The 15,903-nt window shown below is 46.3% G+C and overlaps 1 protein-coding gene across 1 annotated transcript; it reads right to left on the minus strand.

Moving 5' to 3' along the window:
- Positions 1–2,382: 2,382 nt before the first annotated feature.
- LOC135878726 (olfactory receptor 10V1-like) lies at positions 2,383–3,135 on the minus strand. The gene has a single exon (XM_065404458.1). The coding sequence runs from the start codon at positions 3,133–3,135 to the stop codon at positions 2,383–2,385; it is 753 nt and encodes a 250-aa protein (XP_065260530.1).
- Between the last annotated feature and the right edge of the window lie 12,768 nt (positions 3,136–15,903).

The following is a 15,903-nucleotide window of genomic DNA, read 5'->3' on the forward strand; positions in this document are numbered from 1 at the left end:
TGGAAGGGATGAGGGAGAGGCTGTGTTTGGCTGGGAAGGCATTCTGAGTAGGGGAAGTGTCAGCCTAGTGTGTAGACATGTCTGGGATCAGGAATAGGCCAGAGTTGCACTGAGCGTGAAGGGACTCCAAAGCAACCAACTGCCCAAAGGAACTCACCCTAGGCCGGTACTCCTCCAGCCCAGCACAGCTTTAATAGTGGAGGTGGGAGGGAAAAGCTGTACCCCTACAAAGTACTGGGGCCACCAGGGAGATTGGATTGGAGATTGAGACTGAGGTCAGGACAATGAGGAGACAAGGAAAGGAGCCCTGAGACTCCCTGACACAGAGGGAAAAGACACTCTGTGGCCTCATGTGTTTGGCCTCCCCTGCACTAGAAGATGAAAGCGAAGTAGAGTTCAAGCAACACATGGACCTGCTTCACTCCAAGGGGGCAGATGGCACCACAACGGTGAGCACTGGTTGCACTAAGCTAGTTAGTAAGAAAGGCCTCTAAGGTGCGAAAAGACCTGCTATTAGGGACTTAGTTAAATCCATGCCCAGACAGGCAAAGGCTCACACAGGGTTGAAAGGATGTCAGTGCCACCATACCAACAAGCAATGATCAAGCCTGTCCTTTATCTGAATGTGAGCCGAACATTTATTTCAGCATGTCAATAGTAAAGAGTCAGCTTAAGGGACAGGACACATATCAACCTCCTAAGACTTGCCGAGATACCTGACGGCTGCACCAACTTTTCTTTTGGGTGCTCTGCTTACTCTTGATTATAAGAGAGTGGGTCCGATATCCGGAGGAGGGAGCATCTGATAATTGTTTCAGGGTTGGTTATTAATTGACATGTTTGTTACTCTTGTCCAGCCCTTTTCCTTTCACCCCTTGTATCCACCTAGACCCCCTCTCCTCACCAACGTAGCATACTTTTGGAAGAAGTGCTGGCTTCCTCCTCCAATCGTAACTCCTTCAGTGTATCCAACCTGTAATTGTCCAACTGGGCATAGGGATCTGCAGACTCATTGATTCATTGCACCACTACCGGGTGACCAAACAACCTTCTTAAACCAAAGTATTGTTTATTTTTCAGTAGGAACAAAGCAGTTTGTGAAAAAATGAGTTTAAAACAGCAAACAGTTTACATGCATGTCTATCTTACACAATAGGCTTCCCACCCCCTGATGGTTACCCAGACAGGTATAATTTCTTCAGACCCCCCAAGGGGAGGCTTCATCTTAGGCTGATGTCCCCTAACTTGAGAGATAGTTCTTAGTCTTTTTTAAGTTGCTATAGTCCTTTTGATTTCCAGTACACACAGGCCTTTTCCCATCATGGCATTTTCTCTTAACAACTCTCAAGTGTTTGAAGAGAAGAGGCTTATCTTGAGCCATCCTGTTTCTCTCCTGCTTGTTTTTCCTTACAGTCTCCTATTAAACGGAACCAGTATATTCATACAGCAAACATCCCAATTACCAGATCAACATACAATATCCAAAAATTATTACAGAGCAGCTCTAATTCCAGCACAGTGACTATCTCTTGGGCTCCCCCAAGATTCCATCTCCTGCGCATCTGGAGAGGGTAGCTACTTACTACATTCTATGTAGAGAAACTCCATGCAGAAAAATGATGTTAAAAGACTCCTTTTAAGGTTCTGTGTCAGTTACTCAAAAATGAGGACATGCTAGAATTAAGATTGCCTGCAGCAGCAGTTTTATCTGTGTCCTTTCTGTCACTCTGTGTACTGGTGTGGAAACACTGTCGAGGTCTGGGAGCATTCTCAGTGACCAGTTGGAAGGTTCAGAAAAGTAGGAGCAAGTATCTAACAAGTCCTACTGAGCACGCATACATGGTGATTTTGCTGCTGCTCATAACTCCGTCACATCTGAACAGAATTTTGTGAAGAAAGCAAAACACAAATATCTGCCTGCCAAATTTCAAGTTTCTAGTCAAAAGCCCTAAGCTACTAGAACTATTGATAAAATGTAGGGGAAAGTTAATACTGACAAAATTACCCTTTTTCCACTAGCCTGAGAATGTCTAATCAGGATTTTTAAGATTTCCTTGGTATTAGCATGCAACTGACATGAAGTTTCATGGCACCAGCATAATCTCACTTTCCAACACCATGGGCTTCTTGTACCACTACAGCCTGGGTCCAGAGCAAAACTGGTTCCCTAGAGCTGGAATCTTGTATGGCCCATTCCCAAGCAGCTTGAGCCATCCAGTTCTACATTGTTTCTCTGATCGAGGGCCCAAAGGTGTCACTTTCTCGGGACAGCACTTTCCTTCTCAGCACTCTGCTCAGAGCATCCTTCAACTCCTTGTTCCTCATGCTGTAGATCAGGGGGTTCAGTACAGTGGTCACAAAGGTGTAGACCACAGACACCACCTAGCCTTGCTCTGGGGAGTAGCTGGAGCCAGTGTGGGAGTAAATGAAGATGCAGCAGCCATATTGCAGAAGGACAACTGTCAGGTGAGAGGAGCAGGTGGAGAAGGCGCGGCGCTGGCCAGACGCAGAGTGGATCTGCAGGATGGTGGCCACAATAAAGACATAAGAGATGCAAATCAGCAGGAAGGGGGTGGCCAGGGTTATGATAGTGGCAGCAAAAATGATGGCCTCAAGGCTCTTCGTGTTGCCACACGCCAGACGCAAGACGGGCAGCACATCACAATAGAAGTGGCTGATTTCATTGGTACCACAGAACGGCAGGTGGAACAGCAGAACAGTAAATTGCAGAGCAAATAAGAACCCCAGCACCAGCGATCCAGCGACAAGGCGCACACAGACCGTCCAGCTCATAACGAGGGTATAGCGCAGTGGTTGGCAGATCGCCACGTATCGGTCGTATGCCATGATGGCAAGGAGGACGCACTCAGAACCTCCCAGGAAGATGAAGAAGAACATCTGGGTGCTACAGCCCACAAGGGAGATGGTGGCCTTGCTTCCCGACACAAGGTTGGCCAGAGTAAAGGGGGCAATGCAGGAAGAGTAGCAGATCTCCAGAGCGGCCAGGTTGGCCAGGAAGAAGTACATGGGGGTGTGGAGGGAGCGGTCTGTGTGGATAATGATTGCAATGGTAGTGTTTCCACAGAGACTGACCATGTACATCAGCAGGAAGACGAGGAAAATCAGCCGCTGCATGTCGAGAGGGGATGGAAGTGGAATTGTATCAGCCCTGTTTGCTTTTCTTCCCCCATGGACCTGCCAAAAGAAAAGAGGGGAGAGGAGCAGTCACTATAACCTGTCCTCTAGGGCAGAGCAAGAGAAGATGGCTTTAAACTGCTGTGAAACATTCATATTCAATCTCAGGAAGAACTTTCCAACTCTAAGAAGTGTCCAGGGCTGGCTAGGAACCACCCTCACTGTCAATGTACACGTGTAAAATTGGGCACCCATCTTCCAGGGCTAGTTCTGAAATCAGACATGCACTGATGTAAGGAGACCTACTCATGGTCTCCCTACAGTGCATTCTTCTATTATGTATAATTTCTGAGTCCCTTAAAATGCAAGGAAAGACCTGTTCTACCCCAAGGAGTGCACCTCTTAATGTCCACATGACACAATAAATGAGCCTCATAAACAGACAAGGAAGGGGAGGGAAATGGTGAGGATGACAACAACAAAGTGACACAGTTTGATGATTCTGTTAACTTAGTGTTGCCAGTCTCTTCTCCTCCCCACCCCCCACCTTTTTCTCCCCGCTCCCTCCTCAAAGGCAAGCCAACCAGGGTGAGTTCTGAGGGGAGGTTTTAGCAAGACAAGAAATCATCATAGACTATTAGGGTTGGAAGGGACCTCAGGAGGTCATCTAGTCCAACCCACTGCTCAAAGCAGGACCAATCCCCAGACAGATTTTTGCCCCAAATCCCTAAATGGCCCCCTCAAGGATTGAACTCACAACCCTGGGTTTAGAAGGCCAATGCTCAAACCACTGAGCTATCCCTCCCCCCAGATGGCAGGTTTGCGGAGCGATTACCATGCAACCCAGCTGCATCGGAGCAATGAAGAGGAAGGCACAGACACAGGTGTGGGAGGTGCTTCCTATGGGAGATGGTGCCAAGGCATCCTTGGCTGCAGGCTGAAAAGGAGACAAGAGTATTTTCCAACACTAACAGGGAGGAAAAGCAACTACACATCTCAGGAATCATTGAATCTGTTAGTGAATTAAAAGGCCCTTCACTGGCAGCCCTCTTTCTGAAGACTTAAGCGGATTCCTGCAGAGAATCATAGAGTCATAGAATATCAGGGTTGAAAGGGACCTTAGGAGGACCTCAAAGCAGGACCAATTCCCAACTATATGAACAACCCAAAAGCAAAAGGTGAATTCTGTGCTTAGTAAGGTCCTCAGAAACTCAGATTTTTATCAGCTTCTAAGCTAGTATCAGAGAAGTGACTATCAGAGGGGAAAGTCCCCATGTCCGGAAAATAATTTCCCACCCTTTTTAAGCATCTTATATTCTATCACTGGCTATTTTCTTTTTTCTTCACTCCTGCAATTTGTCCATCTACACTTCTCTCTCCCCACAATGTCTCTTCATCTTGCTCGCTCTCTTATTACATGTGGCTGCTGCATTATCAGAGGAAAGCAGCTCTCCCAGACCAGAGTGCCCATTCCCGGTTCCCCAGCCAACACCTGCCTGGCACTCAGCTCTGCCACTACAGCTGTTTGCAGACTCTGCTTTGCTGCTCATTGCTGTTTGTTGTCAAAGGGCTAGGAGCCACTTCACAGGATATATCTATGGAGAGAGCAGATATTGGATATAACTTTGCATTTGTCCAGCAGTTGGTACCCTATGATCTCAGCACTCCTTTATGGGAGAGGTGAGTGGAAATACGATGAGCTTCATTTTACACCTGGGGAAGATGGGAGCACAGAGAAGGGAGGGGACTTTCCCCAGGTCACACAAAAGTCAGCCCCTGTATCAGGAATTGAACCCAGGAGTCTTGGCTGCCCAACTAAACACAGAGGGTAGTTGCGGGGGTCTCACCTCATTTGAGAAGGAAAGTCAGCAGCTGCTTTCCCTTTCTTCAGTACCAGTGCTGAAGAGCTCAAGCCGGGAGCCTTACATGACTTACACGTACCCTCGGGATCGGGGCTGGTGCTGAGACCTCCCCTTGCCTCTCACCTCAGTCAGAGAGCATGATGGGGCTGAGTTTAAATCCTGGTTCTGTTTTTACCCAAACCATACCTGGGGAAAACTAAATCAGTCCCGGGACACCGATGGCGGGGTGGAAGAGCCTGAAGGCCATGGGATGAGGCAAGCAGGTTGGTGCCGCACTGGTGAAGGGACTGCACCTCCTCTGGACTTTCCTTCCCCCCCAAACCCTCTCCAGCTCATCAGCACCAGCCAGGGATTGAAGAAGCTAAATACCCATCAGACCCATGACACACGGGGGTTTGGGTCATGTGGACCGTGCAGATTGGACTGTGCAGAATCTGGATTCAGCCACTGCCCCTGGGCCCAGCGCTACAGGTCCCCATGGAGTTTCATATCATAGAGTCTCCTAATGAATCATAGAATATCATAGAATATCAGGGTTGGAAGGGACCTCAGGAGGTCATCTAGTCCAACCCCCTGCTCAAAGCAGGACCAATTCCCAACTAAATCATCCCAGCCAGGGCTTTGTCAAGCCGGGCCTTAAAAACCTCCAAGGAAGGAGATTCCACCACCTCCCTAGGTAACGCATTCCAGTGCTTCACCACCCTGCTAGTGAAATAGTGTTTCCTAATATCCAACCTAGACCTCCCCCACGGCAACTTGAGACCATTGCTCCTTGTTCTGTCATCTGCCACCACTGAGAACAGCCGAGCTCCATCCTCTTTGGAACCCCCCTTCAGGTAGTTGAAAGCAGCTATAAAATCCCCCCTCATTCTTCTCTTCTGGAGACTAAACAATCCCAGTTCCCTCAGCCTCTCCTCATAAGTCATGTGCTCCAGCCCCCTAATCATTTTTGTTGCCCTCCGCTGGACTCTTTCCAATTTTTCCACATCCTTCTTGTAGTGTGGGGCCCAAAACTGGACATAGTACTCCAGATGAGGCCTCACCAATGTCGAATAAAGGGGAACGATCACATTCCTTGATCTGCTGGCAATGCCCCTACTTATACAGCCCAAAATGCCGTTAGCCTTCTTGGCAACAAGAGCACACTATTGACTCATATCCTTTTCTTCAGAACTGCTACCTAGCCATTCGGTCCCTAGTCTGTAGCAGTGAATGGGATTCTTCCGTCCTAAGTGCAGGACTCTGCACTTGTCCTTGTTGAACCTTGTTGAACCTCATCAGGTTTTTTTTTGACCCAATCAAAAAAAGATGGTGGATTGGTCCCAAATCACCCCCAATCCACCCTCCCAACTCCCTCAGAGACACACACATGTGCGCACGCACACAAAAACACACACACACGTTGTCCTCCCCACCCCCTCATGGTATGATCCTTGCACCTCCTCTGGACTTTCCTTCCCCCCAAACCATTGCCTTGTCCATTCCCACAGTGCAGGATTGTTTCCCATAGTGTATTATCCAGGATATTTTGTGATACAATTTTTAATGTCTCAGGTAATGGGGTGTCCATGCTTTCCCATGGGAGACTATTCCACACCCAGACAGGCCTCACTGTCAGGAAACATTACCTGATGTCCAGAAGACATTTCCCTTTGCTGGAAGTCCATCCTTTACCCCCCACATACAATCCTCCTCCCACCTTACTGTTTGTGCTTTTCCAATAATTGCTAATGGCCATCACCCCGCAATTGTTTTTTGGCTAAGGAAAGCCTGATTTTATCCTGGCCTGACATCAAACCTCAGGTAACTGCTTGGAAGGTTGTTCTACAACCACTATCCTTCCAGCACACCTGAAGTATTAGCAGGCAGGTGTCTGGGTCACAGATGGCTGATACGGGTTCCCAGGCTGGTGTTTCATAGTCTCTCTTTCTCTGCTAAGAAGTCAGTATCTGTACACCTCAATTCATTACACTCGAATGCCCAGACCCTCATCTTCCAGACAGCTGCAATGTACACAGAGTTGCTGCCTCTGTGGAAGCCATGCTCCCAGGGCTGGCTCCAGCTTTCTTGCCGCCCCAAGCGGCAAAGAGAAAAAGAAAAAAAGATAAAGCCACGATTAGCGACACTTTGGCAGCTGCTCTACCGCCGCCGCTTCATTCTTCGGCAGCAATTCGGTGGCCGGTCCTTCCCTCCAAGAGGGACTGAGGGATCCGCCATCGAATTGCCGCCAAAGACCCGGACATGCTGCCCCTTTCCATTGGCCGCCCCAAGCATCTGCTTCCTGCGCTGGTGCCTGGAGCCGGCCCTGCATGCTCCCCAGTTCACTAGTGTTCCCTCTGGCCAACACTCTCCTCAGCACACAGCACTTAGTCATGTCTGTGGTAAAACCAAACAGGTATTTATTTGACAAAGCTTAAGATAAGGATTCAAACAGAAGCAAGTATAAGGACTGGAAACATACAGTTACAGCCAAAATAAAAATGTAGAACACAATGTAGAGCCTATACTTATTAACAAGTTCCTTTCTTGTCTGCCAAGGTATTTCTCACCCAATGGTCAGCCTGTAAAGCACTTGTCCAGGCCAGAGAGCTGGGATCCATTTTTCATGATACAGTCACACTGGCCTTCATAACAGATAAAATCTTGTGCCTTCTTTCTCCTTTTATACAGCTCCAGACCTTTTGTCTCTTCCCATAACCAAGATCTTTTATTAACTTAACTTTGGCCCTGAGGGTCCCCCTATTCAAGATCTTCTTCTTGGCCTCTTTTGGGCTTTATGCAGGCCCCAGCCCACACCTTATCTAGACTGTAAACACTTGGCTGGGCTCGGCCAAGCCGAAAGATGTTAGTTCTTCTCACTCTTGATTGAGTTAGCTCTGAGAGCCACCTCACCCCAGGTAGCTCGTTTTACCTCCAGCCTCTTTGGAACACAGTATTCTACATGTTACTAACTCTTAAGGTGTTGCCCGTACATGCATCCTGAACTAACCATGATGGCCAGCGAGTTCTTAGCTTCTGGCAGGGACTACACCTGGTCCTCTTCAGTGAAATAGCATGAAGATGGCAATCGCAGGGGAAACATGCCCATATGGGCAGAGCTAGGCAAGTCCCTAAATGTGGACTCATAATTCTGTACCCTCCTCCGTCTGTTCCCAACATGGGATGCCTGGATCACAGTTTGATATTCAGGTCTCAACTTTGTGGCTCATGTCTATATCTGATATAAAGTCATATTGCTCCCTCTCATTCCTGGGATAATGCTGCTGCTATGGGGCCCTTTCATTCCACCCACCTAGAAGAACAATTATTTTTATAAACTGTTCCCCACAGTCTCTCCCACACTCTTGCTTTGCTGAAAACCATTTTTCTGTCCATCAGATGAGGATAAGATCTTGTGTACTCCGGGGCAAGCTGGACTTAAATCTGTGGCAATGTTACCTTCACAATCTAGGGCACCCTTCCTATACCCTACCGGGGGCTCAAGGTGTGACCCAGTTAATTTAGGCACCCCCACCCTTTCTCTTCTGAGGGCTCTGGGCATAAGGCACCTACCCTTACCCATGGGGCTCAGGCAGAAACCTGGTCAATTTAAGTACCCAACCTTACCCCTTTTCCCTTGGGGCTCAGGGCTCTATGGGTCCATGGGACCTTTTCCCAGTGAAAAAACCTTACACAGCTATGCTCTAAACATCTATTTATTAGTAACACACACAGAATATATATGCCAGGCTAATCTATTATGCTCACCACTCCCAATATAGACAAATTTCACCTAATGGCCAGTCAGGATGCACTCGTCTGGAGGTTCTTGGCACCCTGACACATCATGGTCATGGAGGGGGTACGATGTCTCGTAGCTTGTTGTTGCACTGCAGTCCAGAGTTGATTTCCAAAGAGCATTGTTTTTCATTTACATTATATAGGTAAAATTAGCTACCTCCTTTAACTCTACTAAACCTATCACATTGTCCAACATCCCCAGGTAACAAAATTTAGCCAATCACATACTGGTACCTATGTTTCCTCCTCCCTGCCCAAGTCTTTTCCTTTTTATCTCTCATGCCTAAATTGTAACTTATTTATGACCTCTGTTTGTGCAGATGGTCAGCATAAATTCGCTGGTCAGAGCTTATCTTGGAGGGAGGGATAGCTCAGTGGTTTGAGCAGTGGGCTGCTAAACCCAGCATTGTGAGTTCAATCCTTGAGGGGGCCATGTAGGGATCTAGGGCAAAAAAAAAAAATAGTTGGGGATCGGTCCTGCTTTGAGCAGCGGGTTGGACGAGATGATCTCCTGAGGTCCTTTCTAACCCTGATATTCTATTACCATTTGTTGGGTCTCTCTGTATTCTCCCTAAATCTTTCCAGCTACTTTACAACACTTGGTGGTTATAACTCTTGTTAGGGAGATTAGCATTCTTTTTTTCAATTTTAGTGGTGAACTCCCTGAGTTTCACCCAAGGCTGGTCAAGGCTAATTTAATATGGGGGTGAGTTAGGGCCCTGACCTACAATTCCCCTCCTTGATAACTCTTTCACCAAAGCAGTCATCACTACCATGAGATACCCACGCTACATTACTTGGATACATTTCCCAGGGATGGTCAGCAACAGTATTAGACGATCTTGCATGTTGGCCATCTGTATCTTCTGGATGGTTCTTCTTGCCCACACTGTCAATATCACCCTGCCTAAAAGCAAAGCCAATTGGATTCCAATTATCACCAAAATGGGGTGAATCATTGTATTAAAAACTCCAGTCAACCTAGGCGACCAGCCCAGTAATGTTTCCCACCAAAAATGATGTCTGGTTTCAGCAATGGTTTTTTCAAACCTTAGTCACTTGTTGATTGTTGTGCTATACTTCAATGCGAAATTAGTATTCATTCATTTTATATATTGCAAATGGTCTTGCAGCATATGGTGAATTAACAGTTATCTAACCACACTTATATTCATACCTGCATTAACAATCTTATATCATTAACCACATGGGCATTATACTGCAAATGTTCTACAATCCAAAGGGATACATAATATTCAAAATCACAACCCTTAACTTTATTAACATTACAAACACATATATCATTTGAAAATTCATAATTTGCTGAACACCATTGTCCTGTTAAGATGTGTATAACGACACTGTGAATAAAGCTATGAGATTTTACTATATGATTTTTACTGAAACATGTTGTAGTCCTGGGTAATGCCCACAAACCAGAGAGAGAGACACCCTAGCATGTCAGCAAAGTGCTAAAGAGCCATTACCGGCTTAATCGGACATTCTCCAGTGCGGGGGGGGGGGTCCAAAACAAGAAATTTACAGTTCATCTGAAGGATAGTTGGAGCTCACATACGCAATGGAATTGCCTGCTCGCATGATCCAGCAAGGATTTTTCCAACATAAAGTGTTAGGGTATAAGAAGGGGGGGGGGGGGGGGGAAATGTCCCTAGCCACCTCTCTCCTCATTCCACCTCTCTGCTCATGACAACAATGACACTCAAAGAACTGAACAAAGGGCGGGGAGAGGGTCCCAGGCTGGAAAGGGACACAGCCTGTGAAATGTATTTCAGCTCATGGTGAGAGAAACCTTTTGCTTTTAAGGCTATTATAGGAATTAGTTTGCATGTTTATCCTTTTATTTATTTTGTAACCAACCCAGACTTATATGAATCCATATTTGTAATCACTTAAAATCTATCTTTCTTTAGTTAATAACCTTATTTTTATCTAAACTAGTGTGTTTTGGTTAAAGTGCTTGGGATTCTCTACTTAGGTAATCAAGCATGGTGCATATTCATTACCCATTGTTGGAATGATGGACTATCTACTTATACTATCCAGGAGGGTCCTGAACAGTATAAGACACACATTTCTGGGGAGCAAGGCTGGCCCTGAGGGATATGCAGGTGTCACCCTGTATGTAATTCATGGATGGCTGGGCATAGCATTCATGTATTCATCTGGGAGTGACTTTACATGCTGGTGGCTGTGAGTGAGCAGAGCCTGGAGGGGGTTGTTGTTCACCAGCAAAACAATGTAAAAAGCATCCCAGGCTGGAGAGCTAAGGGGACACAACAGTTCAGATTGCACCCTGGGGAATGTCACAACCACTTTACTTTCTTCTGATGTGGACAAATTGGAGAGAGTCCAGTGGAGGGCAACAAAAATGATTAGGGGGATGGGGCACATGACTTACGAGGAGAGGCTGAGGGAACTGGGGTTATTTAGTCTGCAGAAGAGAACATAAGAACATAAGAAAGGCCGTACTGGATCAGACCAAAGGTCCATCTAGCCCAGTATCCTGTCTACCGACAGTGGCCAATGCCAGGTACCCCAGAGGGAGTGAACCTAACAGGCAATGATCAAGTGATCTCTCTCCTGTCATCCATCTCCACCCTCTGACAGACAGAGGCTAGGGACACCATTCCTTACCCGTCCTGGCTAATAGCCATTAATGGACTTAACCACCATGAATTTATCCAGTTCTCTTTTAAACTCTGTTATAGTCCTAGCCTTCACAACCTCCTCAGGTAAGGAGTTCCACAAGTTGACTGTGCGCTGCGTGAAGAAGAACTTCCTTTAATTTGTTTTAAACCTGCTGCCTATTAATTTCATTTGATGACCCCTAGTTCTTGTATTATGGGAATAAGTAAATAACTTTTCCTTATCCACTTTCTCCACATCACTCATGATTTTATATACCTCTATCATATCCCCCCTTAGTCTCCTCTTTTCCAAGCTCAAGAGTCCTAGCCTCTTTAATCTCTCCTCATATGGGACCCGTTCCAAACCCTTAATCATTTTAGTTGCCCTTCTCTGAACCTTTTCTAGTGCCAGTATATCTTTTTTGAGATGAGGAGACCACATCTGTACGCAGTATTCAAGATGAGGGCGTACCATCGATTTATATAAGGGCAATAATATATTCTCAGTCTGATTCCTAACATCCTGTTTGCTTTTTTGACCGCCTCTCCACACTGCGTGGACATTTTCAGAGAACTATCCACGATGACTCCAAGATCTTTTTCCTGACTTGTTGTAGCTAAATTAGCCCCCATCATATTGTATGTATAGTTGGGGTTATTTTTTCCAATGTGCATTACTTTACATTTATCCACATTAAATTTCATTTGCCATTTTGTTGCCCAATCACTTAGTTTTGTGAGATCTTTTTGAAGTTCTTCACAGTCTGCTTTGGTCTTAACTATCTTGAGCAGTTTAGTATCATCTGCAAACTTTGCCACCTCACTGTTTACCCCTTTCTCCAGATCATTTATGAATAAGTTGAATAGGATCGGTCCGAGGACTGACCCTTGGGGAACACCACTAGTTACCCCTCTCCATTCTGAGAATTTACCATTAATTCCTACCCTTTGTTCCCTATCTTTTAACCAGTTCTCAATCCATGAAAGGACCTTCCCTTTTATCCCATGGCAGCTTAATTTACATAAGAGCCTTTGGTGAGGGACCTTGTCAAAGGCTTTCTGGAAATCTAAGTACACTATGTCCACTGGATCCCCCTTGTCCACATGTTTGTTGACCCCTTCAAAGAATTCTAATAGATTAGTAAGACACGATTTCCCTTTACAGAAACCATGTTGACTATTGCTCAACAGTTTATGTTTTTCTATGTGTCGGACAATTTTATTCTTAACTATTGTTTCGACTAATTTGCCTGGTACAGACGTTAGACTTACTGGTCTGTAATTGCCGGGATCACCTCTAGAGCCCTTTTTAAATATTGGCGTTACATTAGCTAACTTCCACTCATTGGGTATAAAAGGACAGGTTACAAACCTTAGTTAACAGTTCCGCAACTTCACATTTGAGTTCTTTCAGAACTCTTGGGTGAATGCCATCTGGTCCCGGTGACTTGTTAATCGATAAACTTAACATTAATTCCAAAACCTCCTCTCGTGACACTTCAATCCATGACAGTTCCTCAGATTTGTCACCTACAAAAGCCAGCTCAGGTTTGGGAATCTCCCTAACATCCTCAGCCGTGAAGACTGAAGCAAAGAATCCATTTAGTTTCTCTGCAATGACTTTATCGTCTTTAAGCGCTCCTTTTGTATCTCGAGTGAGGGGGGATTTGATAGCAGCCTTCAATTACCTGAAGTGGGGTTCCAAAGAGAATGGAGCTCGGCTGTTCTCAGTGGTGGCAGATCACAGAACAAGAAGCAATGGTCTCAAATTGCAGTGGGGGAGGTCTAGGTTGGATATTAGGAAACACTGTTTCATTAGGAGAGTGGTGAAGCACTGGAATGGGTTCCCTAGGGAAGTGGTGGAATCTCCATCCTTAGAGGTTTTTAAGGCCCAGCTTGACAAAGCCCTGGCTGGGATGATTTAGTTGGGGATTGGACTAGATGACCTCCTGAGGTCTCTTCCAACCCTAAACTCCTATGATTCTATGATCATCACAGGGACTAATGGAGTGCCAGTCATGGACCAAGCCCCCATTGTGCTAGAACCTACAGAGACATAGAACTGTTCGCATTTTAAAATTTCTTCACAACCATCAGCGACAGAACCAGCTTTTTTTTTTTTCTCAATGTAATCTTAGATTCCAGAGCATAATGAGGTAGGCACAGAATACACAACACCTTGGATACTTCCTTCACAGTTTCTGTTCTTCTGCTTTATGTGGTTCTATTTCTCTTCATCATTCTGGGCCTAATTTTCAAATGGCCATGTACCTATAGGCAAAAAGAAAAGTGTTGGCAATTGCACCCCTAATGTGCACACACAAAGAGATACTTCAATGTCTATCTAGTTATTTGCATGGGCAAATATCCAATTTGCACATGCCACGGGAATTACCACACACGCAAAGTGAATCTACAAGTTTATTTTCAATTTTGCACACAGCCCTAAGCACCTGACTGTTGGAGAACTAGGGCCTATGTCCTAAGAAAAGCTTAAAGTCTTAGCAGGTTAAAACCCCTACCTCCTAGACAATAGGGATTGGGCTAATAAATCCAGAACCAATGTTAATATTCAAAGGATAGGTTTTATTAACAATAAAATCTAGACATAAGCATTTGTTTTCAACAAGAGCAGAAGGCTGTGTGCGTACCTGGGCATAGCCACAGTTGCAGGAGGGAAAACATCATGGATGGGGAGTCCCTGACACACAGTTTTTCTGTGCTGTTTGCAGTATTCTAGAGCTGTTTGGGTCAGGTGTCTCTTCTCCTTTTGCAAAATGTCTGACTGACTGGCAAAGCCCAGAAGCAGAAGTGGAGGCCAACTAGGGGAGGGAATGGATAGCTGCTCAGCAAAGTGACCTGCTTTACAAATAGGGTGTGTGTGTGTGTGTGTGTGTTCCATGTAGGATCTATCTGTGTGTGTCTCAACACTGCCCTTCAGGGCCTATAGGACAAATGGGAGGGTTTAATCATCAGCCTCAGCTGAGGTGCTCCATAAGGGATCAATCAAAGCCAAATGTCAAGTCTGGGAGGAACTGGCCAGAGATGACAAAAAATGAGGCTCCCAAAAATCCCTTTGGAAAATCTTGGCCAAGATTGATAATGGCAACTGATGTGAAAAAATCCATATGTCATCCCAATATCCTTGATCTACCTTGTCCTCCAATTTCTGTGCAGATCTTACCAGCTGAAAAGCTCTATATCCATGTGTAGTGGGGCGGCTGCCCCACTCCCGCAGAAAAGGGGTTAAAAGCAGCCCTGGAGAGGGCTGCAGTAGGGAAAGGGATTAAGAACAGCTGGGGGAAGCTGACTGGGTAGCTGACCACAGGTGTGGCTGGCTTAATCAGGGCCCAGCTGGCCCTTATAAGAGGGCTGTGGGCCAGAGGCAGAAGAAACTCTCTCTCTCATAAAGCTAGAGAGAAGGTCCTGGCTGCCTGGGAGCAGAGAAGGGTACCCAGGGTGGAGTAGTGCTGGGGAAGGGCAGAGGGAGCTGGGGGAGCTCTAGCCTAGTAAAACCCCAGGCTGCAGACCTTGTTAAAGGCCTATAAAAGGTACTGGGGTTGCAGAGGTGCAGCCCAGGGCAGGCAAAGGCAGCAGGTCCTAATCCCCCTTGCCGATGATGAGTGGCTTACAGACTGCAGTCCGCCCCAGTGAGCAGGGGCTAGATAGTGACTGGCCATAGCCACTGAGGCAAGGTGGGAATAGAGGGTTGGGGGTTCCCCTGGGTGGGGAGACCCAGATTGGGGGTTACTGCTGGGGGCAGAACCCTGATCTAGAAGGGCACCTGGGTCCGGGAGGGACATGGGGGCAAGCGGCAGGCGAGACACTGGCCTGCAGAGGGCGCTCTGGCCTGGAGAGCTAATTCCCTGGATGCTTAGCAGGAGGCGCCACGCCAGTTAGGCGTCGCCCCGCCACACCATGTTACAATTTCTAATCATAGGTCCACGCTATACAGTTCAGGGGACCTGTTCCTCAAAGAGTCAAATGGTCTGAGTTTTCGCTGCCACTAAACTGAACCTTAGTTTGGGTGATTTAATTTCTCCAGAGCAATTCTCTCCCTGGATGCCTGATTGTATATGGAGTGACTGGCTCTGAAGCCAGTCCTATTAGCTTACCTCTCTTCCTTATTATATTACATCAGGTGTTCAAGGTACAGCAGATGTCCCCAGCAAAGGAGAAACATTACAAGGATATAAACAATACAAAAGTCAAGTGGAACCAGGCTGGAAAACAAAGAACAACAAACATTAAAAGAGTAGGGAGCTGTGGCAAGCAGCAAGACGAGTTTACTTTCTACATTAATTTCACTAGAGACCCTTATTGGGGCATAGTTGGATGCTGGGCACCAGGGGCTGAGATCCCAGACAAAATGGTTTGACCATGTGCCATTTATGACCACCCCTGTCCAGGAACTTGTGTACCAAGTGTAAATAATAGCAAGTTACATGAAGAATATTCCCAGACACCACATCACTGAT

The sequence above is a fragment of the Emys orbicularis genome, chromosome 4 (assembly GCF_028017835.1).
Source record: "Emys orbicularis isolate rEmyOrb1 chromosome 4, rEmyOrb1.hap1, whole genome shotgun sequence".
In the NCBI taxonomy this organism is placed as follows: Eukaryota; Metazoa; Chordata; order Testudines; family Emydidae; genus Emys; species Emys orbicularis.

Bases quoted from the DNA above. Each gene is read 5' to 3' on its own strand.
- LOC135878726 (XM_065404458.1), bottom strand. From the start codon at position 3,135: ATGCAGCGGCTGATTTTCCTCGTCTTCCTGCTGATGTACATGGTCAGT.